We start from the raw sequence: 25,290 nt of genomic DNA, 5'->3' as shown, positions 1-25,290 counted from the left end.
TTTGAATAAAAATCATTTTTTAAACTTGGTAGCGGCACTGGTGGATTGAATTTGCAGATCCCATTTCAGTTTCACTTTTACTTGAGCCATGATCAGCTTTCAAACATGATTTCATGATATCCAATGCTCCGAATTACCACATCTTTCCATGTGGTACAATTATATTAGCATCTTATACGTTAAGCCAATAATGGACAACAAAACAAAGGGAAATACAAACTGACAACATATACTTCCTTGTCTCAAATTTTCCATTCAATAATAAACACATTTCCTTTAATAAGTGAAAAAAACAAGTCAATCAAAGATATCATACAAAAATCAATGTAACATCAGAATAACTTCATCTGATAACACAAAACTGAACTTATTGAAATTCAGCAATTTCAAATGCTCGAGCAGTATTGTCTACTGAGACAGAAACAAGGAACTCCCCATTGGCAGAGACAGCCAAAGATTGAATGGCATCAGAATGGCCCCTGAAGGTTTTTATACAGTCCCCAGAGAGACTATCCCACACTCGTACTTTACCATCAACACAACCAGAAGCTATGTATCGAGATGTGCCAAGCCATAACAAGCATGCCACGCCTTCCTGCACACAAGGAGAATTCAAATTAAACCAAATTTGAAAACCCATGATTCTTCGAAGGATGGGCTTTGCCCAGCCATAAAAGCTTGACCGGGTGAATACAAGAAAACAAGAAGAAATACTGATGTGGACGAATAGGGTTCACGAAAAACTTAGAACTTCAGCTGAGTCAATGTAGCTCTACAAGCCAAAAGAGTTGCATCATATTTGGGCTCCACAAGATGAAAATGGTAAGTCTCGCAAAGGTCACAAGGGGAATCACCTAATTTTCAAACTATACTTGAAAGGAATTGGAAGAAATGGCAGTTAAAATGTGACAGGAGCCGGTAGGTAACAAACCTCATGGTCGCATGTGCAGCGTGGAGACATATGCTGTAAGTCCCAAATGATGAGCTTCTGATCCATGCCTCCCGTTCCGGCCCAATGGAAGCTGGAAGAAAATTGATAAATGAGAACCAAGTAGGATACTGTAGGCTAAAAGATTCAACGGTCCACAGTGGGGGAGCCAATGGGGGCCAGAGGACAATTGCCCCTCCACAACCCACAACCCACCCACCCCTTCACCCCCACCCACCACCCCCACCCCCCACCCCCAAAAAAAAAATAATAATAATAATAATAATAATGCAGGGGCAAACTTGAGGGAGATTAGTTTTAAGGATACAAAAAATTCAAGATTACCTTTGTGATAGACCAACACACTCAATGGAATCCGTGTGAGTAAGCAGAGAACTAATCACCTGAGATGAACAATAGCACCCATTAGCCACCAGACCAGAAAAAGAAAAAGTATAGTATCCCCATGTTCCAGGTCAGATTACATATTTCATGCAAATTACCAAGATAATTCATAAAATGTAGACCGTTAACAAGACTACAAGACATAAATTTGACATTAACATGATGTATTGCCCTCAGTGAAACCCACCACATTGTCAAAGAGATGCTTTATCAGTGAGTGTGTGCTGAAGCCATTTGTTACTGTTTGTGATTCATCCATGTCTAAATATGCTTCTTTATCATGCACAATTAAGAAAAGAACTAACGGCAAAGAACTGCAAAAAAAATTTATCATGCCAATGTATCCCAAGTATTGGCAGACAGGTGGATCCAACTCCTCAACAGATCAATGTACTTGAACACATCAAATATAGCTAGGCAGATCATGCAAAATCTTCATCCCCTTAATGATCACTATTCTTGCACCAACTTGATCATAATTGATAAATCATACTAAGAGAAAAAAACAAGAAAGGGAGTACCCAGTTGCACGAGACACACCACTGCAGGGTCTAGGGTGGTTCATAATGTACACAGCCTTCAGCCCTTACACCTATTCCGCAGAGAGGCTGTTTCCCGACTCGAACTCACGACCACTAGGTTACAATGGAGCAACCTTAATAGTTGCCGCCGAGGTCCACCCTCTAAATCATATGAAAATACCTATTCTATGGAGACTCAGTTCGTTCCATCCAGCCAGTTGGCATAGAACCCAGTTAACAGGTCATCTAAATAGGCAAGTAGACATGGCCAACCCGGTCAATCATCTTTTTAGACGGCTCCATCGATCCAGCATACTTTACCCAATGAGGGCAATTTATGAGTAACACAGTTTGTCAATTTTCTATTTTAAGAAGATAGAAAAATACAAAACAAACTACAATTGCAATGTCCCTTACTGTCTTCACATACTATACGGTGAAATTACCAATTTTCTCTATATGAAAAGCCTTATAATCATGAAGGGTGATACTATGTCAAGGGAAATGGAACTCAGAGATTGGAACTAGGGATAGCAGAGGGGTGAGTTAAAAGGACAACCTGCTATGCAGTTAATGGGTCTTTATGGCAAAGGACCATTAGATTTTTGAGCCACAGTTAGGTTTTGCTTTCACCGATGAAAATGAGGTGCAGGTTATGCCAAAGCAGAACTTTTGTTAAGGATGTTATGCATTTATAACCTATTTATCTTTTTTTTCTTTTTTACTTGGTAGAAATTTTATCTTCTTTTTCTAACGTTACTACATTTCCAATTTAATTCTCCACATTATCTCTTAGCCTTAGACTAACCAAGTGGCACTCTCACTGAATCCTGGCCAGTCTGCAGCCTTAACCAAAATCCAGCCAGTTACAAATCCATCCTCAGAAACCAAGATATGCTACAAATTTTGTGAAAAAATTGATTCACCTTTCCACCTCCAAAAGCCAAATACAAAAATAATATCACACTATAAAGAAAACAAGCCAAACTAATTCAATAAATAACCAATGATTTCAAAATCCGAACCATTAGATTGACACTGAGCTCTTTAGCAGTAAGTAAGAAAATCCAAGATGATTGGCTTATTAACCAAAACAGGGTTGCAGCCGGATGTGCATAATTGTTACAGAAAAGTTTAAAGGAGAGAGTCCAGACCTTCCCAGTTGTTATGTTTACCACGTGTACAGAGCTATCCTTTGACCCAGTGATTGCAAGAGTTGAATCAGAGGTTATTGTCAAGCATGTCAGTCCATCAGTATGATATGGATGACCTAGATGAAGGAAAACACGAGCATAGAACGAATAAAAGTATTGAAAATATAAAATTAACTAAAGTTTATTTTCTTCAAAATGTAAAGATAACTTTGCCTGGTAATATAGCAAGCCAATAATTTCTTGATAGACCAAACTTGAACAACACAAATCTGGCCATGAAGTAGTAATAGTCTTCACAAGAAAAATCCAACAAGGTGACGAAGCTAGATAAATTTGTGCTTGCATATCAGCAATCACTTGATGAACATCTAGGGTGATGGGACCACCATTGATGTAGAGATGTTTACAGCACATCAACAGCATACCTTACACACGAAGGTGACAGCAGAATGAAACAGGACCTGGGACTACATCTCTGAATAGCCCAAGTAGCAGCACTCACTATTCTCTGGATTCTCTCCCCCAATAACAAAAATTGCTATAACGGGTATTCAGGGGGGCAGAGCCATGATTTTCCTTACAGGGGGGCCAGCACTATGCATTCATCAAAGAATATACCCTCAATAATGATGTGTGCAACACGCATTCTAGCACGAAGTAGAAACCTTAATTAGAAATTAGGGTCCCACTATCATTATATGTGTTTGTTTCCATCATAAAAGAAGCCTTAACTTTCAACAAAGGACCAACAACATTGCCGAATATGAAACATAAATGGTGGCCATACAGTTGAGATGGCCACTGAGTTCAACAAGTGCTTATCTAGGGTATTTCCCATATATCTAACTGTTAGAATGACCAAACGACCACTCAACATTGTGAAAAAAAGGTAAGACAACCAGAAAGGCCATTCGTTAAGGTATAAAAAATTATCTTAATTTTATTAATTACGGGCAAAGATTAGCAACACTAAAAATATAAACAAAGATACAACAAATTTTGTTGCCAAAAGATAGCCTATCGAGATGCTCCACCGATGTGATGATCTAGACTAACCATATAAATCCTCCACATAGCTCAGGCCAAGTGAACTATGCTTAATTAGATTACAGATTGATCATATTATGAAATTCATATAAATAAAAAGAAGCTAGATATATATCGCATTTTTTCTGAACATTAAGTGTTGAGCATAAACGTGGGTGTCCGGTGAGCTTCCTTTTTTTCTGTTGGAGGGGGGGGGGGGGGGGGGGAGGGGGGAGACAGCCACCACATGATGCAGATATTTGGCTGGACTGGTTTGATCCATTGGGGATCCTAGACCTGAAGGAACAGATTCGAAACTGGGTTGTTGGTTCGGTAGGATATTTAGGGAGATTTATTTATTTGGGAGAATATTATGTCATTTTTTATTTCAGGTAGGGGATAGATACATAGGATATTCCAGTTTTAGTTTCCTTGTTTAAGTTTGCTTCAATTTTCCTTATTGGGTCATGGGTGTAGAGACCACATTTTGTCACCCTAGGGGTCAAATGGAGTAATGATGAAAAATCCAATCTTGGAATGGAGGGTGGTGCCTAAGTTCAAGAGGAAAGGCCTCGCTCCTCTTAAACCTAACCAACTTGGTACCCTCCCCCAAAGCAGCTTCGAAAGCCGCCCTAAAAGACCAAACTACACCAGGTAGGTTTGACCTAAACGACCTTGGAATTGGCCCAAATTTAAAAATGTGTTTTCTTCATTAAAAACCCACTACTAGAAGATGAGACAAGAATGACGCATTTTCCTCATTATTTTATACAAAATACTTTCGAGTGGGTTCAAAACCCATAAGCATTTTTTGAAAAAGATTCTGATAAAAACAATGCCCGCTTCTTGCCCTCTTAGAGAGTGCTCAAAAATACCTTTCCAACAACACCAAATTTGTAATTTTTCAACCACCAGATTAAAGTATATCACGTTTTGAACTTCCTTGGGTTTTTACCTAATTTGACAAAACCGGTCAAACCCCGGCCCAACCTGTATAGGCCTACCTTGGCCTAGCCTAGGGGAGGACCAATTTTGACCCAAAGAACACATTCTGGCCCGGCTCATCACAGCCCACAATTGGCGGCTTCGGGAGACATTTTGGCGGCTCCCAGTCCTTTATTGAAGGCTCCCAGTGTGAATATGGTTTGTGGCTCATAGCCACCATATCTCCCCTAATACGAAATTTCCTGATTTAATCCCTTTATTTTTTACCCTAAAAAACTACCCAACCCATCCTAAGGCCTAGATTTCCCCTACCCTTTACTTGTAAGAATGTACCATTGGGATGATTTAATACCAACCCTTGAAAGCCAAAACCTAAGTCTAAGGGTTGGGAATAGCCACTACAAGTCTCCCAATCTCTCCTTATGTGACTTCCAAGATTAACCCCTCCCCTGGATGAATATCCACCTTACAACAACAACAATAAAAAACTAAACCTTACTTCAACAAGGGGGGAATTACCCTTATTGCAAGATTGGAATGTCATCTGGAAGTGAAAACCTATCTACATTAGAAACGATGGGAATAGATGACTCTTTAAGAGAGTCCTAATTGCTTCTAATTTCTCTGGCAATTAGCAATTTAGCATACTTTGAACAGGACTCCTATCGTGTCTCAGTTTTAGGGTTATTACTTTTTTCTTGGTTTAATAGGACAAGTATTCCCTTCTCAATAGAGGTTTAAGCAGAATTATTTGAATCCTTTAATGTTTCTAAAAGTTACTCCACTGTAATGGACAGGAATATCCCTTTTTTGAGTCTATTAATTAGGGTATTTCAGTATTTTGATTGATCAAGGCAACAAGGGCCATAAAACACTGTAAACATTCAAATTTCTGGCCTTCTAATTTTAAATCATTTGAAATTTATCTAGCGGAAACATTGCCCTGTCTTGGTGTTTCTCCAGTATCTTTGGCTTCCTTTTGCTTTTGACCAGAGAAATCAAAGAGTGGCAGTGATCAGGTCATAGTTGTCAAGGCATCGCCTAGTAAATGCTTTTTATATTTGTTATTTCATTTACTTAAGATATTATTCATAAATAAGCAAATACCCCCTATTTGAATCCAATAAAAATAGTTTAAAAATCAAATTCCAAAAGGATAAAAAGTCAACCACCCAATCCAAGAAGAAAAACTGGATTTTGGTTATAGGGGCGATTTTCAACTTTTAAATGCTGGAGTTTTTCTCAATTATGAAAATTTTATAAATTCTATCATGTTAAAACATTGCTAAAAACCAAAAGTCCGGTAAAATAATTTTTTGTTTCGATATCCATAAAATTATTTTCATTCAGGCTATTTTAACAGCATTCGCGCACTTAAAAATAAGTTTGACCGAAACATAACTTTGTCATTACAACTCAGATTTAAGTAATCTTAGACTTGTTGGAAAGCTGGTTTTATTTTATAACTGATACAAAAAGTCTCATGTAAAAATAATATCATTTGACCAGTCAAACTTATTATAGAACCAGAGCATTTCTCTAAATTTTGATTTTTTATAACTTAATATGACTTAATGTTAATTTTTTATGATTTAATCTGGCTAAATGTTGATTTTTAATGACTTGATGTTGCTTAATCTTGATTTTTTATGATACAAGGTATATATAGCTTACTAAATAATGTTAGAAAATAGGGAAAATAAAAAATAACAATTGGTCGCCTTGTTCGCCTCAAGGCGTGCGCCTTCTCGCCTAAGCGCTTAGACAACCCTCCACCGCCTTGGTTCGCCTTGGCACCGTGCCAACTATGGATCAGGTCCATAACATTTCCACAATTCCACTATGTTACAAATGCTCAACAAAACCAAGAAAAACCAAGTGACATCATTGGTATATTTATCTGTTGCATTCAGTTCCGCTAACTAATTTTCAAATTTCACCAAACAATACCTACACAGACAACTGTTCTAAAACAGAAAGGTATGTAGAGCCAGAGAAAATATGAGCAATGTAACTCCAATAACATGACTGTTCCCACAAAATACTTGAAATGCTAAAAGAGTTCTATCGGAATAAATACCTCTAACAACGTGGATATTTTCACCACTTTTAGGGTTCCATATCCTCAGCGATGCATCATCAGAACCAGTACAGATGGTCTTACCTTCCAGAATACGGAGATAAAGAATCAGATCCAAATTTACTTCTGAAACTAAAAAGAAAAAGCACCCTAACTCTAGCTGATGAGGTGTGGCATAGTACCATCAGGAGTAAAATCACCACATGTCACACTGCTTCCATGACCGGAAAATATATTAAGATAAGCACTTTTATCAGCATTCCACATCCAAACAGTGGAATCCTCTGAACCTGCCAATATCAAATGTCCTCTAGGATGCCACCTGACCCACTGAGCAATTAAATAGTTAAGATCCAACATTAGCTTGGAGTCCAGGAAAAAAAAGCACAACATGAACATAAGAGGAACTTCAAAAATTTCACCTCAACTCCACCTCCAGGACCTTCAAGTGTGCACTTAAGGCCACCTGAGGATACGTCCCAGATTTTAACAAGTCCATCAAAGCTTCCAGAGGCCAGCAACTGCCCATCAGCACTAAATGCTAAACTTGAAACAGAATCATTATGCCCTGTAAAAAGAAAGAAATAGTTTCGGTGAGTTCCAAGGACACTTGCAGATATGCTTGGGTGAACTGAAATTAAAGATATACATGAAAAGCACCATGGAAATGTATGCAAATCTTAACCCCCCCCCCCCAAAAAAAAAAAAATGAATATGATATGTTGAATATTGTACCGTTAGGGGGAGAGTTAGTGTTAAGTTGAGAGTGGGAGAAGTCTAAGTTGAGTCATAGTCTAAGTTAAGTCTAAGTTAGTTGTTATTTACATTAGTTGGTTTTAATTGGACTCTTAGTCTCTTAGTAGGTTTCCTACTAAGAGTTGGTGGCTTGATTAGGGAGAGGCTGCCCATGATAGAGGTATTCCATTCCTGTTGTGTTGATCACCTTCTCTCCTCTTCCCCATCTCCATCACTCTCTTGTTCTTCCTTCTTCTTCTTCTTCTTCACAAGTTATGGTTGTTGAGGTTTTGTCACAACATAAATAATTCAATTTAACTACCTATTAGACGGATTCACCAACCAATGCAAGACTGGCGCAGATACCAGCATTCAATGACTATGACTACTTTGGCACAGACAGTAAAAATTGCAAGCCAGCGAACTACATATGGATGACTGACCAAAGCAAATGACTGAAGCAGATGTTAGCATCTAAAGATAAAAGTACTTTGGCAGGGCAAAAGTGGCCCATTTCTTTCTGGCATCCACTCTGATGCAGATGAAAGATACAAGTGGGTTTATTTTAGTGGAAATAAGCCCTGGATTGGGTTTCATTTATGTTGAGCTTAGTCCAATGGTTTTCTTTGTAAAAGGTCACTTAAATGGGCCTAAGACATGGATAAGAGGTAGGACTACAGGATTTACTTTATTAGTAAGTTTACTTCGAGTCCTACTTCTTTATTTTTTATTGTTATTAAAGAGTTTTAGTTAGGCTGGAATAGGTCTCTATGAGTCCAAACTTGTTTTAAGTTGCTTTCCTTTCCTTTATGTTATGCAAAGTTTTGGTAAGCTAAGGCTACCTCCATAGCAAGCTATTGGCTGGAGGAGTTTAAAGCTTAGTTTGAATCCTATTTTGAGTCTTTTATAAAAGGTTGTAAAGGGATTCAGCCCTATAAAAGAATTTTGACGAATTAATAGAAGGCTTTTGCTTTGTTTTGGTCAGTGATACTCAGGATTGCATCTGTGGGATTCAGGTGTTTAATCTAGCAGGGTTCAAGAGTTTTTAATCGCTGTGAGATTCTAATGAATACCAACAACCTGAAGGACATTTTATTGGGCAGCAACTACACAGGATAGAATGATGCAGCTGCTCTAGAGTGGTTGGACCACTATGACCGGCTTTGGAAACCCAAACCCAAATGGAACTGAGTCAACCTGGGTTTTTGGTCTAACAAAGGGTGGTATTGGTTTAGTTTGTATTCTTTTCCTTTATTTAGTAATTTATTGTGTTTTTCTTTGGATAGGCTATGTAGGAAATAGGAGATAGAGTTTGGGTGCAAGTTAGATGCAGCAGATTTACATTCCAATTAGGAGTCTTTTGATTTTCTTTTATTTATACCTTGTAAGTTGTAACCCACTGTTGGATAGATAGATTAGAATGAAAAGAACTTGATTTGAACGTGTTGTGGCGAGTCTGTGTGTGTGTGTGGAGCTTTCTTCCCTCCACTGCAACTCTGAGTTCCCATCTCAATTATCTTCCCGTTCTCTCATTGGGCCTCCACAAATTTGGTATCAGGGAAAAAAATTCCTCCATCTTCCTCCCAATCAATCTCTCTCTTTCCTCTGCTAAGGTCAATATCAACTTCTCTCCCACTGTTTCTTCTCTTCATTTCGATAACCTCCTAAGGCTTTGAATCCCGAGGCTGGTGGATCACATAGCTGAGCATTGGTATTGGACGCTTCATTACGTGAACAGGGAATTTATGGAGCCGCTAGACACTCCAACTGAGGGATACCCTAGCGTGGCCTACCTAAGGGGTTGAATAACATCTCCCCGGTAACCCAGGCCCTAGAATCCCAACCCTTCTTTGGTTGTGAGACCAAACTCAGCAAGAAAAGCTAAGCCCCCTTTTCCGCCAACAATAGCCTCAAGAATTTACTCAGATTAGAGGGGTGTTGTTTGAGAGTTGTTCATACCTGGACTGGTGGGTTGATTAGTTGGAATCAATCCAATCTCTGGCATGTTCGAAATCCAGAGTGGAGGGCCTCTCTCTTTTCGGGGAAAAAGTACCTGCTTTCCCCTGAAATTTCACAGGTTTTGACCTATATTCCAGTTTCAACCAAGGTTGAAACCCGAGATTTAGAACCTTGCATAAACCTTCCGTATTAGGAAGCTTATCTTATTACCTTTTATCCTCTCTCACATCACTCCTTATTAGGAAAGTAAACCGGACCCCATTGGAAACTTACCTTACTGTCTCCCATAACTCCTCATTAGGAATCCCACACTCCTTCCCTATCCTCTCACCTCCCTAACCCCCCCAAGCAAAAAGGGGGGAAATCTCTCTCTTCAGAGGTGACAACCTTGTGCAATACATAAAATCACTATTTCTATATCCTCAGAAGATATAATATTTTGCTTCCTTCCATCCACATTTGTTTTTGTCCTTGTACTAGCCTACATGCGAAATACAATTGTCTGTGTAATAGCAGATTCCGACACATGTAAAGTTAATGTAAAAAGGTGGGGACTCAAATGTACAAAAGTTCATACCCTGCAGTTCTAAAGCCATATCTCCTTCGCCAATCTTCCACATGAAGCTCCTATCATCTCCACCTCCTGTTGCCACAAGCTTTGCATCTGTTGGACTGCATGCAACCGTGTACAGTTCACCTAGCCAAAATGGGGACGTGGGGAGGGGCAGGGATTATTATGAGAGTTTCCTATCATATATCAGAAGTAAAGGCTTCCACTGTCCCAAAGACATTAAATGGAAAAAGAATTCTAGTGACGGATAACTAACTGACATAATACCAATAGTCAGTCAAAATAAGTCATTAGATATTATATAAATCTCTGGGAAAATCAGATGGCCTTTAAAATCCACTCACTTCTTTCAGAGAGGTTGATGGCACTAACAAAATACATTTTGCACATTTACAAAGGTTGTAGGAGCATCGGAAAAGAAAAGAACCAAAGATGCACCAAGGCATCTAAATACTTACGTAACATGCAATAAAGCACCCCAAAGGGGAATATCACCTTAACCACCACCAACAACAACATCAACAAATACTAAAGAAAGAAAGAACAAGAAGAAGAGGTTTCATGTCATCATGCTTAGTCAAATCTTAAGTAAAGATTATTCACTCCTATGTTTTATCCTGAGCAATCAGGGTTGTTGTATTCTCATTATAGTGAATAACCATGGGCCGGCAGATTCCAAGATGTTATTCTGCCGCTTCCCATCTAAGTACAATGCTCCTTACTAACCACAAAATAGAATTAATAAATACACTAAGAGACATAAAAATTGTCTTCCACCAGAGGACTTTCCCTCTGGATTTATTTAATTTCCTACGCTAATAAATTATGGAGAGCCTATAGTAGGAAACTAACAAGCAGAAACTGTCTGACTGTTGCAATTCCTTTTCCTTGATCTCTCAATTGGATAGTTTCCATGAGTGGAATGATGTCTACAAAGTGGTAAACAATTTCAGTAGAGATAAAGTACGAAGGACCTGATTATCAACATCAACTCTCCAATACATATATAATAAATAAATAAATAATTGGGAGGGGTGGGTCTTCCTTCTTTGATGAATTCCTGTTATGAAATGAATATAATCCATAATGCTTGAATAAAGATAGACAGGAACCATAAACACGGAAATTCAATAACGATGACACCTAATCTATATAGCAGTTGGATTAGCAAAAGCACAGAAATCATATTAATTTTTACTTACCAGTATGACCAGTGAACAAGTGCATGGAATCATCAGGCTCCTCTGCAAATATCAAAACCAACGGAAACGAAATGAATAAGTCCTAAATTGGTAGCAGGAATTGAGTGTTACTATCACCCTACGAGTTGTACATAACTAAAATATTGTTTGGGCTTGAGCTCCATCAAGAACAACTCTAGAAGTTTCCAAATTGACTTCTTCCCCCAACCCTATCCCCAAAGTAGTTTCACTGCAGAATATCATAGAGATATTGAATTTCTGCATATGAATCTGAAACTGAAAATATATCGTCAATGGACCATACCAACATCATCGGCGTCCGACCCAGCATCATCTTCGGCATCAGGAAGATCTGCATTCACAGGCAAAGAGAATTATTACAGAGCGAATAGAGAGAAAGAGAGATAAGGTAGGAACTGGGGAGAGGCAAAAAGAAGGTTTCCGCTTTACCTTCTTCGTCAATAGGGATTTCCTGAATGATGTCTTCATCGTCGAGGAAGACCTCCCCCTCCTCGTCTTCGTCGTGAGCTTTGCCATTCATCCTCTCCCTGTCGACGTCGCTCATCTTTTACCTCGTTACAAGGTTTGGCTTTCTTCGGTTGCCGCCGAAATCTCACTTCTCTGGGTTCTTGGACCAAAGCCGCAACGCGGGAACCGGAGATAGATGATCAGTCGAAGTGGACTGTACAGAGTCTCGAGCAGGGTTTTCCATACGCGGAATCGGGAACGGAAGCTGACAGTGTCGACTCTGATTCGGATCGGCTTGAATCGGTTCGGAAAACATTCAACTGTTGAGGCCTTGAGGGTGATACTGGAGTCGGCAAAATCTACTGTTCGGACAATCCTGCCCTTTTTTGTGTATCCTCTTATTCTTGCTGATGCTTGTGGGACCTCGTTCCTTTGTTACGTAAAACGTTTGGTCTCTTTACCTATTATTAATTAAGTACCTTCTACATTAGAAAGAAAGAAAAGAAAAGAAATATTCCAATGCAATCTTATGCGAATGACACATATGGTTAAGGATGTCAATTAATCAGGTCAGTTGGGCCAAAGTTGAAATTAGATTGGGTGAGTAAGCCATTCGAATTAATTTCAGTTCTGCCCAAGCCTGAAGAGCTGTTAGTGAAACAGGTGTGGGCAGTTAATCCATTTGGAGTGATCGATAATTGCTCTGGCCGATTCCCTTAAGAGGCAAAATGGCATAAAATGGAGATGTAGTGGCATGATCGATTGTGACGTGTTATCATTTTGTGAAAAAAAAAAAGAAGGGAAAATTACATCCTTTTCCTATAGTTTGTCAAAATTACGCGTAAATCTAAAGGTTTGAGCGAATTACATCCCCTCCCCTGAAGCATGAAAATTTATTACATTTGAGTCCAATCTGTTAGTGGCCATGAGTTTGAATCTTTTATGTGGTGATGTCATATTTTTTATACCTAAAATACCCTCAGAAAGAAGTGAAGATACTGAAATATCCTTCATTTAAAATTATATTAAAAGAGGGAAATCCCCTTTCAATCTCGTCTTCATTCAAGCCCGAACTAATACTAACCCCCTCCACGGTGAGATGCTTGACCTCCAGCACGCCGCGTCTTCCTCCCTCGCACCAAGATCATTGCCTCTATCGACTACTCTGTAATAGTGAGGTCACATTTATTAACAATAATAACATCGCATTCCGTGCTGCCAACGAAAACTCCTTTTCCCCTCAAACCTCTTCTCACTCGCTTGATTCCAGTTTTGCTCGTCTCTCTTCGCGTTCGTTTCACCAGTCCCCTCTTGTTTCTTATGATATCCCTTCCTTTCACAATGGTGTATCCAGTGCTTCTGTGCTCGGCAATCCTGTTGTGACCAATACAGGTCACGGTCAGGGTTTTTCGTCTTTCTTTTATCAGCAAATGCAAGAAACAGTAATAGAGTTGCAACGCTTGAGAATCCAATAAGCCATTGTGGGACAGAGCAATTATGCATGCCGGTGCTCCTCCTTCCGTTCTGATTGAGAGTTTTGTTGTCTCTCGATCGAATCCCAACTCTATCGATGAACAGGTGTCTTTATGTCATCATCGGTTAATGGTTGTGACAAGCATTGCTGCCAGCCCATAAACAAAATGCTGCTTGCAGCTTCCAAGACCTTCATCTCGCGATTACGCCAAGCGTACCCTGATGCTGCCATGTTCTAATGTTAACGGGTCTAGCCTTGATTCTAATGGGCACTGCAAAGTATACACAGGGAATGGCCAAATCTTGGAAACAAACAATCCAAACACGTTGAGGTCCCCGCTCTTAAATCGAAGTTTAAATCATCTGCAGTAGCTGCAGGAGCTCCACCACCCAATGTACTCATCATTGGAAGATTTTCAGGTGCCAGATGGTTGTGCTAGCCAAGGATCAGCACGAGTGTCGATTTTTGCAAAATAAGTTCGAGGAGGGAAGGGTGGACAATGTGGCGGATTTGGCAGCATTTTCCCATTGTTGCTAACACTTTCCGTCAAGTAGTAGAGAGAGAAAGTAAGCAAGACCGAAGGGTTTGAATGGGGACTTACTGGGTTAAAGGCACGAGATTCCGATCATCTTCTCCGGCGAGGGGAAGCTTCATATGTATATAAGGGCATTAAAATATTGTAGGAGAGAAGGGTATAATGGTCCTTTCAACAAAAGACTTTGGTTAATAAAAGGGTATTCAAGTCATTTCATATTTGAAATTAACAGAATACTCACATCGTCAGCTTCAGGGGACGGGCGTAATTCGCTCAAACCCTTGAACCCACACGTAATTTTGGCAAACTACAAGGGAGGGGGATGTAACTTTCCCAAAAGATAAAAATATGAACTACTATAGATGGGGAACTGAAGCCAAAGAAGAGTCTGGATCAAGTCCTTGTATGAGAACCATTCTCATACAATGTCTGATCCACACAAAGGTGGGGATTTGTAGAAGGAAGCAGGGTAGGAAGTGAGGGTAGAATATAAGAAGAGGGGAGTTCAGGGATTGGAGTGGGGGTTGATTGTGAGAAAGGAGGGGAAGGAGAGATAGGAAAGACATTATTTTCTTAATATATTACATTGCTAACTCCATATCTAATCCACAAAAGTGGATCAATTACGGGAATCAACTTTTGTGTTTTCTTATCTTGGCCCACACCATTATAAGGTCTCGTAGGCTAGGCATGAACATGTTATTCTCGATTGGGCTATAAGCACACTTAATAGTCTATCATGGATGGTACTAATCAATATTGGTCAAACACCCATAAATCTAGACTCAATAGGAATGAACATCCTATGTAGCAAGCGATGAAGTGTAGTGAGTATCGGATGATTGGCATCATCTAGGCACGTTCTCCAAGGAGCTCCTCGCCACCTAATGCTCACTATACTGGTGCAACGGCTAAAAATGATTTTCACACAGACTCAATAGTCTATCATAGACGGTTGTTATCAATCTTAATCAAACACCCATAAATCTACTAGACTCAAAAGTCTACGATGGACGATGCCAATCAATCTTGGTCGGACACCCATAAATCTGCAACAAAACATTGAGAACAACTGGTCCATAATCAAGCTAACTCGACACATAAGCCATTACTAACTGGTCGGACCTACTAGTGCGGGCCAACATTTGACACCCTAAATGAGGGGGTTCAATTCCAGTGTAGATGGTTCGATTCGGTTCGGTGCAAGATTTTGTAGGTAAAACCAAAACCGAATCATTTAATAAACAATTTCATATATTAAAAACGAAACTATTTATAAACGGTGTTTCGATTTAAACGGTTTTCTTATGTTTTCTAATTTTTTGACCCAAACAACTTCTTTATCTTTACAAATTTTAGTGAAATTGATGTAGAATTGTTTATTGTTATATATATATATATATATATATAATTTAATGTAAATTTAATTATTTTATCAAAATATACATAAACTTAACATTTCATAAAACTTACTATGTATATGTTAATTGGTTTAACAATTTACTTGAATGGTCTGCCAACGATTTAAACTGTAATACCAAAACATAATCAAATTATTAAACGATTTCAGTTTTAAAATCAAAATCGAAACACTTACGCTGCGTTTGATATTCATTCTGTTTCAAAAACAACATTTCGTGTCAAAACAAAAATTTTCCATTTTTGAGTCAAAATTCCATTTTGGAATAAAACTCAAATGTCGGAACATGGTTACCACATTCTAACATTTCTCATTTTTGGCATTTTTTACTCATATAGTAAGTAAAAAAAAAAACCGTGGATACCAAATGGAAGATTCCGTTCCCATAAAACGATAAAATGCCAAAAACATTTTTTTTTTTGTTTGGATGATTACCAAACACAGCCTGAGTGTTTCATGGTTTTCATGTAAATAGTTCGGTTCATTTTCAATAAACATTTTCAATTTCAAATTTACATAATTTTCCATACATAACACTTCTTCACTTTCAAAACCATCTACGGTTTGACCATGAGTTAGGAAAATAACATTGTTTACTCTACTATTGTAGTGTACTAATATCTGGCACAAACATCCTCTGCAATGAGGACAATGAACATCAAATGGCCGAGAGGACCTTGGCATACGTGCCCTGATACTGTCAGCCATGAGGCCCACTGCAGACAATAAACGGATGTTATAAGCCTATAACCACTAAACTGATCTGTTTTATACTTCTGATTCTAGGTGTATCTCAAGTTCATGCTCAATTTAAATCAGGACATCGCCTGTGCACACTGGAAGGCGAAGACGAAGGCAAATGCCGTATGGGATCCATGTTGGTTTGGACTTTGGTGTCAGAGCTACAATCTTCTCAGACTGCCTGAAAGCAGTAAACAATTTGAATTCCAATAATTTTCCTGATCGGTACTGGAGTTGAAGAACTAAAACCAATCAATCCAGGATGAACACAACCAATTTGTTTCAGGAATTAATAAAATCCCAAGTTTCCAAGTGCATTTCCTTTGGAATAACAATCAATCGGAGTACAATTACTACATAGTACATACTAGTAATACATCGAAAGAATTAACAAGAGGGAGAAGAAAAAGGGGGAAACCAGAATAAGAGGGTAGCCGAATGACCGATTTGGCTCTTCTTCTTTGTCCAAATTCCGAACCCTAAAGTTCATCTACAAAGATTTCTAAACAGGGATTGTGATGTCGCTGAAATCGAGCTGAGTAGTGATGTCTGCGAGCTGCTTCTTCACACTCATGTCGACAAGCTTAGATCCTGATCCTCCATACTTGATAGTGAACCCTGCAATGAGAGATGGATCCAGTACGGTTTTGATTCTTACGTTCTTCGCTCCCGTCAGCCTCTGTACTCCCTTGGCAATCTGCGCCAAGTGCTGCGATTCCAATTTCACCACCGAAGTCACCACCGCCAATTCCGTATCCGTAAGCTTGTTGTACACAACCTCGAATTCCTTCACTATGTCCTTGATCAGCTCGATCCGCTTCATGTCCACTAGAATGTTCAAGAAATTCGCCACATGTGGTTGCAGGCTCGACGAGCTCACAATATCGTCGATCACCTTCCGTTTCTTTTCCTCACCGATCGTCGGATTAACGAAGAAATCGTACACCAGAGGGTCGCTGAAGATCTTCTCGAGCTTTTCTAGGTCTGCGCTAGTTGTATCTAAGGTTCCGTTTGATTTCGCGACCTGCGCAAGGGCATTGGCGTAGCTTCCGGCCGCGGAATCCGCCATCTTTGCGCCAGCAGCGCCGCCACCACCTCCCCCCTGGGTTTTGGTTTTGCCGGAGAGTTTCGTGGCTAGTTTTGGGATCCTGAGGGATGAGAAGCTGCCGGAGAACGATAATCGGATGGTCTTGGGAGCTAGCACCTTACCGGAGGCTTGCGTTGGAGGTGGAGATTTGGATTGAAATGCTATTGCAGATTGCTGCAGAGCCGCCATGTTTTCCGGCGAGAAGAATGAGCAGAGATTCTGATTCTGGTGATGTGTGTACCTTTCGCCGGAAGTGAGGAAAGGGTTTTTGATGAGAGTGTGTCTCACGATTTGGATAGGTTGGATAATGGACGGTGGGAATTGACTGGAGGATTATCTATCAATTCTGATCCCGGAGAACGTTGGCCTCTTATCTACCGCGAATCAGACGTTGCCATGCGGATTGCAACGGCACTACGTTATATGACCAAAATAACACTCACTATAGTTCAAATGGTTAAAATCCTCCGCAATTCGGATTTAGTACAATTCCATGAAATACCACTTTCAGGAGTGACACGTGACTGATACCAATGCAACGGTCCAGATCTGGTATAACTAATAAAACCTTAAATCAGTGAAGAGTCATTTAAATCAGATCTGAACCGTTGCATTGGTATCAACCACTTGTCACCCCCTGAAGGTGGTATTTCACGAAATTGTACCATATTCGAATTGCATACGATTTTTTTACCAATTCAAATAGCTGCATTTAACTGTCAAGAGACATTTATGTAATGTACAAAACAAACATTTCTTTTTTGTGTTTATCCATCTTTGGCCCATTACGGGCAAGATCAATGATCTTGGTTCTTTGGTCAGGATCGATCTTACCAATGCGGTTGGTAGCTTAGTGGAAGGAAGCTCTCATTCTATTATCTCTCGGGTGGATTGATTGTGGGTTCAAATCGAAAAATCCCACTATCACTCATTAATCTTGAGAAAACACGATTTGTTTTATGAAAACTGAGAGCTATAATCAGTATCATGAGAATCATTTTTCTTTTTTTTGTTCTAAGGATTGAGATTGGTCTCAACTAACATTATTTTGGATCATATGATTGGTATCAAATCGATCAAGACTTGGGATTGATTTTAAGCGCCAATCTGATCTTATCGTGGCAAATTCATTGTTACTGTACCAAGATTACAAGTGTCAGGTGCACAGAGGAAATTGCACGATTAAGAATTGAAGAGGATCAAGATCCATGAAATAACTCTAAGGGACCCCCGGTGATCTTGATTAACAATTTTTAGCATCACATAAATCATTATCGGCCTAGAATGTATTCTAAGAATGTATACCAAGGCTGCTTGAAACTCTACTGACAATAAGAGTACCATTAGACATCATTACCAGCCACTTCCGACCAACCTCTGAAAACTATGTTTATAGAATTATGTTACTGCTCCTAGTTTTATTTATTTATTTATTTTTGTTGATATCTAAAGTGTTCCAATCTTTTACCCGATTAGTCCTAGGGTCACTGCAATACCACTTACATAGGATTGGGTTAGTCCGAGAAGAAAACTCTTGTGCAGTGGCCCCAAGAAGTAAGGTGCAACGACGAAGATTTGATCATGAGACCTCGCTTCTTGATGTGGAGTATTGTGTCCTCTCCTAGATTAATTAAGGTTCAAATATTTTACTTTTTTTTCATACAATCCAAGTGAAATGACGTCGTAATTCCCATTATAACAGATGTGACAGTCGTATCAAGTTGGAGAAAGAAAGAGTTGTAATAGTTTGCAATGACCCAAGATACAGATAAATTAGTTACACTTAATTAAATAGAAAATTAAGAAAATAAACATTATTTTCTGACAATTGATTGGCCAACTTGAATTTTGGTCATCACATTTTGGTGAATTTAACAATTCATATTGAAATTATGTATTTCAAATCAAATACCATCTTCAATAATTCTTGGTGCTCTACTCAAGTACCCATCCACACAACACACAAAATTCCCTATAAAGCATAAATAGGTATGGATTGTCAAATATAAATTATATTGTGGAAAGATAGGGTAAGGTATATCATTCACATGTTCAAAATTTGGAAACAACCTCTTTTACAAAGTAAGGGGTAAGGCTGCGTACAACTTGCCCCTCCTAGACCTTGCAGTAGCAAGAGCCTCATGCACTGCATTGCTTTTTTTTTTTGCCTCTTTCTTAAAGGGTAAGATATATGGTTATATGGAATCTTCATTGATTTTCTAATCTTTTTAATAATAATAATAATAATAATAATAATAATAATAATAATAATAATAATAATAATAATAATAATTGAAAACGTCCTACGTGGAGGGAAGTCAAAAGTATAACTAAGTATTAAAATAGATAGATATTGGATTTGGAAGTGGATTAGTAGGATACTTCGACCATAAGGAAAGAAGCTCTTGTTTCCTTAGCCAGTGAGCTATAGCGCGTTTGAGGATTTTGGATACACATAGAAACGGCAGAGCAGGTAGAGGTTGAGAGGGATGGGACTTGGGAGCTTCTTCTTGTCTATTCCCTCTCCTTTCTGAGTTCCGTGTCTGTAGATTTGATCGAAAAGCTTCTAATAAATCATTGAATTAAGGCCTCATGATCTTATCAACTTTTAAAATTAAATTCTCCCTATAAATACTCGATATGGAATTCTGGTCAGACACTTGTTGGATCTTCTCTAAGTGAATTCTGATCTATTCCTAATCTTTATTGGTGGTGGGTTTGGATCAGCTTGAGATTCATTAGGGTTTCTTGATCTCTGGTTTTAGCTATGTCGATGCTTGATTCGTTCTTCAACAAAGGATTCAAGGGAGCTAAATGGTAAAATTTCTCTTCTTTTGATTGAATTTCTTGATTTCATCTAATTTTAACCTGGCTGATTCGTAATCGCGTTTGAGATCGCTTCGTCTTCAATGGGTCGGAGGATTTGTACTTTGACAATCCTTGTTTCTTTCCCCTCTCTTCTTATTTTGCTTGAGCAATTTCTGTGATAATTATGTGTTTTTTTCGTTTAACTTGTGCTTTCAGTAAAACCCTTCTGAAGCTCACAATTCCGCGAATAAAGTTGTTGCGAAATAGGAGAGAGATTCAGATAAAGCAGATGCGTAAGGATATCGCCAAGCTCCTTGAGAATGGGCAGGAAGCCACGGCTCGTATACGGGTACTGTAATTCTCTTTCCTTAAATTCAAATTTGATTTTTTGGCTATTACATATGGGCATAGAAAAGAGTTATAAGAGGTAGTCTATGATCCTATTACTGCCTTGGCTTTGAAATTCGTAATTTTGGTCATGGGCATTTCTTTCAGGTGGAACACATTATTCGAGAAGAGAATATGATGGCTGCACAGGAGATTGTTGAGCTATTTTGTGAACTTATTGCCGTCCGGCTTCCCATTATTGAGACGCAGAGGTGATTATCGACCTTTTTAGTTACTTATTGATGCATTTCCGCTTTCATTTTTAGTTGCATATTGATGCATTTCCCTTTTGTCCATTTACACATTGGAGTTATTTAATGCTTTTATTCAAAGTCCTACTACCGTGTGTAAGAATATTTGATTTGGCATACAGAATTATTTAACCATGTCTCAACCATAGCTTTGGGCTGGAAAACAGGTTAATGGAAACAGTGTGAGAAAATACATGGAAATTGGATACTATAAATTTTTCCCCTGTTTATTGGAAGGAAATAATGTAAGATATGATAGCAAAACCATTAAATCCAAGGTGAAAGTTAGATCAATGTTCTCCATCTCCAAGAGCTTCTCAATAAGATTATCAATGTAGTTGCTTAGGTGACAGATTAATAAATATGCATTAATTTAAATTTAAAATTACATGCATATTTCAGGAAATATGTTGGAAGCTGCAATAATTGATAAAGTCATGTGATAGATCACTTCTAAATTAGCTGCTCTATATTCTTTCCCCATGTACATTAATGTCCATTAAATTAAAGATAATTATGAAAAGAGGACATGTGCCATAGAAAAACAGGATACTTACTATCGGGAAATGATATTGAGTTACTAAATCATGTTAAGTTGTGCATCACCGTTGTTATGGCAAAGAAGCAGATAAACAATTGGGAGCATAATATCAAGTTACTACATCGACTTAGAAGGATATTAAAAGCTGTAGAACCTTAGTGGACTTATGACTTGGTACTATTCAGTTTTAGTTGATTGACTAGCCAACACCACCCAACTAATATGTGAAAGATGGTTAGTTGGCTGAAGTTTTAAATTAACTAAAGAATATCTTATATCTAAAAAATGGAGGAGAAAAAAGAGAACAAAATTTTCTTGACGAAGATGAAAGGCCCAGATTGTATGCTAAGGTCCCTAAGCAATCACTTAGGCTCCGTTTGGTTGCAATGGAAATTTAAAGGGAAGGGAAGTGAAATTTTTATACTTTAAAAAGAAATATTTATAATCATTACCCCATATGATTGTATAAACTACTTAATTTTTTTTAACTATATTTAGTAATGATATATTTTACATGTAATTTTTATTTTACATATTATAGCAAAGGGTGTTGGATGCAAAGTAAAGTAAAATTTTATAACCAAATATGGAATGATTTGAAGTTAATGTTAAAGTCACATGGGTAATGATTACATATATTTCTTTTTTAAGTATGAAGATTTCACTTCCCTTCCCCTTAATTCCCCTTACAACCAAACATAGCCTTAGTGGAAAAGGAAGTGATTGAGCGATGAGGAATAATATGAACTAAGCAGTGAATACTTCACTTCTAATTGCTAGAATGACAAATTGTACTATGTCATGATTAGAATAGGATAAAGGCACAGAGATATATCATTCTGATACATCAAATAACGCAAGTGGATGTGGGGTTTAAGTTAGGATTTTTGACACAGATCATTTCTTCATTTAATTTGGTCGCCCATGGTGTAGAGCTTTAACTTTAAGTACAAAGACATATAACACCCTATTATATGATTTGCTAAGCTATACATTTAGAGGTATAGAAAAAATAAGGCCAGCCTAGACCGATTTCAAAAAACTTTGGGTTAATCAGGTCAGGCTGGCTTAAGGTTAAATCTAACCTGCAAGGCTGAGATAGCGTTTACTAACTTTAATGTGGTCAGGCTGGGTTAGGGTAGAGAGGCCAGTTGTGCGACTCCCAAATAATGTTTTTCCGCTGTGCTTTTCTTCTTTCTTGCTGATCCTGTGGAGATCTGGAACTTATATGTTTGTCAAGTAGGTACTGCCATAAATTTGTAATGAAGACTATTATTGAAAAGCTGAAATTTTTTCAATGCCGGAGGGAACTTGTCCACATATGTATATTATTTCTATTGCAGGTCAAATTTTGCAACCTATGCAAACAGTGTTGATGGTATAGATATCATTGCACAACTGCAGATACTATAATTAATGTGCAACCCTCAGCTCCTTGGGGACTGAGTGAAAACTGAGCAATAAATGTATTGGCTACTGAGAGTTAGATTTAGGTAATTCTTCCCATTCAAATGTCTTATATTGCTAAAATGTTCAGGGAGTGTCCTCTAGATCTGAAAGAAGCAATTTCCAGTGTCTGTTTTGCTGCACCAAGGTGTGCAGACTTGCCAGAATTGCAGCAGGTTCAAATGTTATTTGCTTCCAAATATGGAAAGGAATTTGTCGCAGCTGCAACAGAACTCATGCCAGAGTGTGGTGTTAATAGGCAGGTCATGTAATTCTTATCTTTCAGTGTAATCGAATTGTGAGAACCACTTAGCAATGTTTTGGTGCCCTTGTGTTTTTTTTTTCTTTTACTAATGAGGTTTTGTGTTTAATGCATTCTTACAGATGATTGAACTGTTGTCTATTCGTGCCCCTGCTGCTGAAGTAAAACTGAAGTTGCTGAAGGAAATCGCTGAGGAGCATGAGATAGATTGGGATCCATCTGCTTCTGAAACTGAGTTCTTCAAGCAGCATGAAGATCTGCTGGTAACTAGAACATGTTCATTCACTGCTGCTTCTATTAATATTCTCCCTCTGGCCTCCTGGTCATTAACTTTTTCTCGACAGAACGGCCCAACCCAGTTTGTAAGTGGATCTAAACTGCCTCTCCCCGAAGAGAAACATGATGATTCACTGCACTCAGCCCCTGCTCAAGCATGTGATGAACATTCTGATCCTGATACTGGTTTCGATCCATTGGATCTTCCTGAAGTTCCTAAAGTATCATTACGACCAAGTGCAGATGCTGTAGTAACCCCAGAAGTGGTTCCACCACCCTTTCCGTCCGCAACAGATGCTGAGATTGATTTAAGACCAAGTGCAGATGCTGGACTGAACCCAGAAGGGGTTCCAATACCCTATCCGTATGCACCAGATTTGGATATTGATCATGGAATTAAGAGATACTCTGGAGCCAATGAAAATCACTTGAAGGGATCACATTCAGAACCTGATGAAGTTGCACAGGAACCTCTGGTTGCTTCCCCATGTGAACCAGCTAATCTTGTATCTGGTGCAAGGGGAGACGAACAATTCCTCCCATTTATTGTTCCTCCATCAGTATCTGCTGCCTCATTTTCTGCAAGTGAGGACAAGCCAGTTCCCTTGTCAAGCACCAAAACTGAGGCCAATGTTGACTTGCAAGATGTCCTGGCTGCAGCACAGGCAGCTGCAGAAAGCGCTGAACGTGCAGCATCAGCAGCTCGTTCAGCTGCAAGTCTAGCGCAGGTCAGAATCACCGAACTAATGAAAAAAAGCAATGACCAGGAGCACAGTGAAGAAGTTATCCAGACAGGCGACATAGATGATACTGATCGATCTGCCAGCGTGACGGTGCCTCAGTTTGAAAATCAGCAGTCTTTTGGTGATACCAATGGTTATTCCCCATATCTACAGGATCCACTTCCAGACCATAGACCTGAATGGGTATCAGAGATGGAAAATCCCCCATCATATGACACACCCAAAGGCGGATCTGAACAAGCTCTTTCTAGTGGCCCATCATATGACACACCCATAGACAGATCTGAACAACCTCTTTCTAGTGGCCAAGTTCGTGAACATGGAACGACTCACCAGCCTCAGCGTTTACCTTCAATGGAGGATGATCCATACTTTTCTTACCCCAACTTATTTAATTCTCAGGAGTCGAACCATGGATCTGGTGGTTATTCCGAGTCCAGACATGAGAATTGAGTAGGAGTGAATTTACCTACTCCTTGGACAATGTTTTTCAGCTCCTGCAGGTGATTGAGTGTATACTATAAGTAACATTGTTTATCATATGTTCTGTAATTAATGCTGTTTCCAGACACTATGCAAGTCTGGTCTTTTTTACTTCTCATGGTGCCTTTGTGGGTATAGAGTGTAGCATTGAGATCTGTATGTGAAATAAAATTCCAGTTGAAACAATTACCATACTTATAGAAATGCAGATAAGGACTACTTGGGGAAAAATCCCTATTGGTTGTATGGCATGATATATCCAAGTTTGGGTTTGTAGTCAAATACCAAGGCAAACCATTCTATTTCTGAAATGTTAAGGCCTTCTCCCTTCAGGCTTCAGACACTAGCTTCAGGAAGGAAAATACAGTGATCGTGGCTCCTTAGCAGGGCCAGGGATAGATTTTGGGCAGAAGAGCCCGGCCAAAAGTCTTTGGGCTTGGGCTCTTCAGCCCATGGGCTAGGATTGGGTACAGAAAATCCCAGCCCGAGGTCTGTTAGGGCTGGCTTTGGGTTAAGGCACACGCTCATATATGCATAAAGAAATAAAGGGGACATAGGTTTCACTATAGATTATCGTGGCCATTAATTAGAATTATCTATAGGTTCCAGCGCTAATTCAAAGCCTTGCCTGGCCAGGCCAGGCCAGTACGTTGAGCTTGGGCTGAGGCCATCGCAAACTAACATTGGGCCGACCAGAGCCCAGTCCAAGGTTAAAGTAGTCTCAATATGGGCCTGTGCCCTCAATGAACCGGGCCTAGGCCGGCCCAATCGCTACCCTAAGCAGGGCTCTCTTTGCATTCTGAATGCCATATTAGGCTCACACTACGACATTTTGTTTACTT

The 25,290-nt window shown here is 39.0% G+C and overlaps 3 protein-coding genes across 3 annotated transcripts; 1 reads left to right on the top strand and 2 right to left on the bottom strand.

Moving 5' to 3' along the window:
* Nucleotides 1-213: 213 nt before the first annotated feature.
* Nucleotides 214-12,219, bottom strand: LOC122081511 (angio-associated migratory cell protein). The gene is made up of 11 exons (XM_042648700.1): nucleotides 11,977-12,219; nucleotides 11,831-11,878; nucleotides 11,527-11,568; nucleotides 10,331-10,450; nucleotides 7,482-7,627; nucleotides 7,242-7,389; nucleotides 7,060-7,143; nucleotides 3,009-3,124; nucleotides 1,274-1,332; nucleotides 932-1,022; nucleotides 214-595 (listed from the first exon to the last, which is right to left on the bottom strand). Exons 1-11 carry the CDS (start codon nucleotides 12,089-12,091, stop codon nucleotides 368-370), a joined length of 1,197 nt encoding a protein of 398 aa, XP_042504634.1. The 5' UTR covers nucleotides 12,092-12,219; the 3' UTR covers nucleotides 214-367.
* Nucleotides 12,220-16,440: 4,221 nt separating this feature from the next.
* On the bottom strand, nucleotides 16,441-17,605 carry LOC122073916 (ATP synthase delta chain, chloroplastic). Its single transcript, XM_042638628.1, has one exon. The coding sequence runs from the start codon at nucleotides 17,438-17,440 to the stop codon at nucleotides 16,667-16,669; it is 774 nt and encodes a 257-aa protein (XP_042494562.1). The 5' UTR covers nucleotides 17,441-17,605; the 3' UTR covers nucleotides 16,441-16,666.
* Nucleotides 17,606-19,636: 2,031 nt separating this feature from the next.
* Nucleotides 19,637-24,634, top strand: LOC122083719. The gene is made up of 6 exons (XM_042651607.1): nucleotides 19,637-20,068; nucleotides 20,276-20,408; nucleotides 20,555-20,658; nucleotides 22,776-22,947; nucleotides 23,069-23,209; nucleotides 23,291-24,634. The coding sequence occupies exons 1-6, from the start codon at nucleotides 20,019-20,021 to the stop codon at nucleotides 24,416-24,418; spliced, it is 1,728 nt and encodes a 575-aa protein (XP_042507541.1). The 5' UTR covers nucleotides 19,637-20,018; the 3' UTR covers nucleotides 24,419-24,634.
* Nucleotides 24,635-25,290: the final 656 nt, after the last annotated feature.

The sequence above is a fragment of the Macadamia integrifolia genome, chromosome 1 (genome assembly GCF_013358625.1).
Source record: "Macadamia integrifolia cultivar HAES 741 chromosome 1, SCU_Mint_v3, whole genome shotgun sequence".
Lineage (NCBI taxonomy): Eukaryota > Viridiplantae > Streptophyta > Magnoliopsida > Proteales > Proteaceae > Macadamia > Macadamia integrifolia.
Note: the sequence above shows the minus strand (reverse complement) of the source record. Positions and strands in the feature narration are given on the sequence as shown.

Excerpts from the sequence above, each read along its gene's own strand:
- LOC122081511 (XM_042648700.1), bottom strand. The coding sequence starts at position 12,091 with ATGAGCGACGTCGACAGGGAGAGGATGAATGGCAAAGCTCACGACGAA. Across the intron at positions 11,569-11,830 it reads GTCGGACGCCGATGATGTTG|AGGAGCCTGATGATTCCATG; the intron begins GTATGGTCCATT and ends TGATATTTGCAG. Across the intron at positions 1,023-1,273 it reads TGTGTTGGTCTATCACAAAG|CTTCCATTGGGCCGGAACGG; the intron begins GTAATCTTGAAT and ends ATTTTCTTCCAG.
- LOC122073916 (XM_042638628.1), bottom strand. The coding sequence starts at position 17,440 with ATGGCGGCTCTGCAGCAATCTGCAATAGCATTTCAATCCAAATCTCCA.
- LOC122083719 (XM_042651607.1), top strand. The coding sequence starts at position 20,019 with ATGTCGATGCTTGATTCGTTCTTCAACAAAGGATTCAAGGGAGCTAAA. Across the intron at positions 22,948-23,068 it reads AGTGTGGTGTTAATAGGCAG|ATGATTGAACTGTTGTCTAT; the intron begins GTCATGTAATTC and ends GCATTCTTACAG. Across the intron at positions 23,210-23,290 it reads AGCAGCATGAAGATCTGCTG|AACGGCCCAACCCAGTTTGT; the intron begins GTAACTAGAACA and ends TTTTCTCGACAG.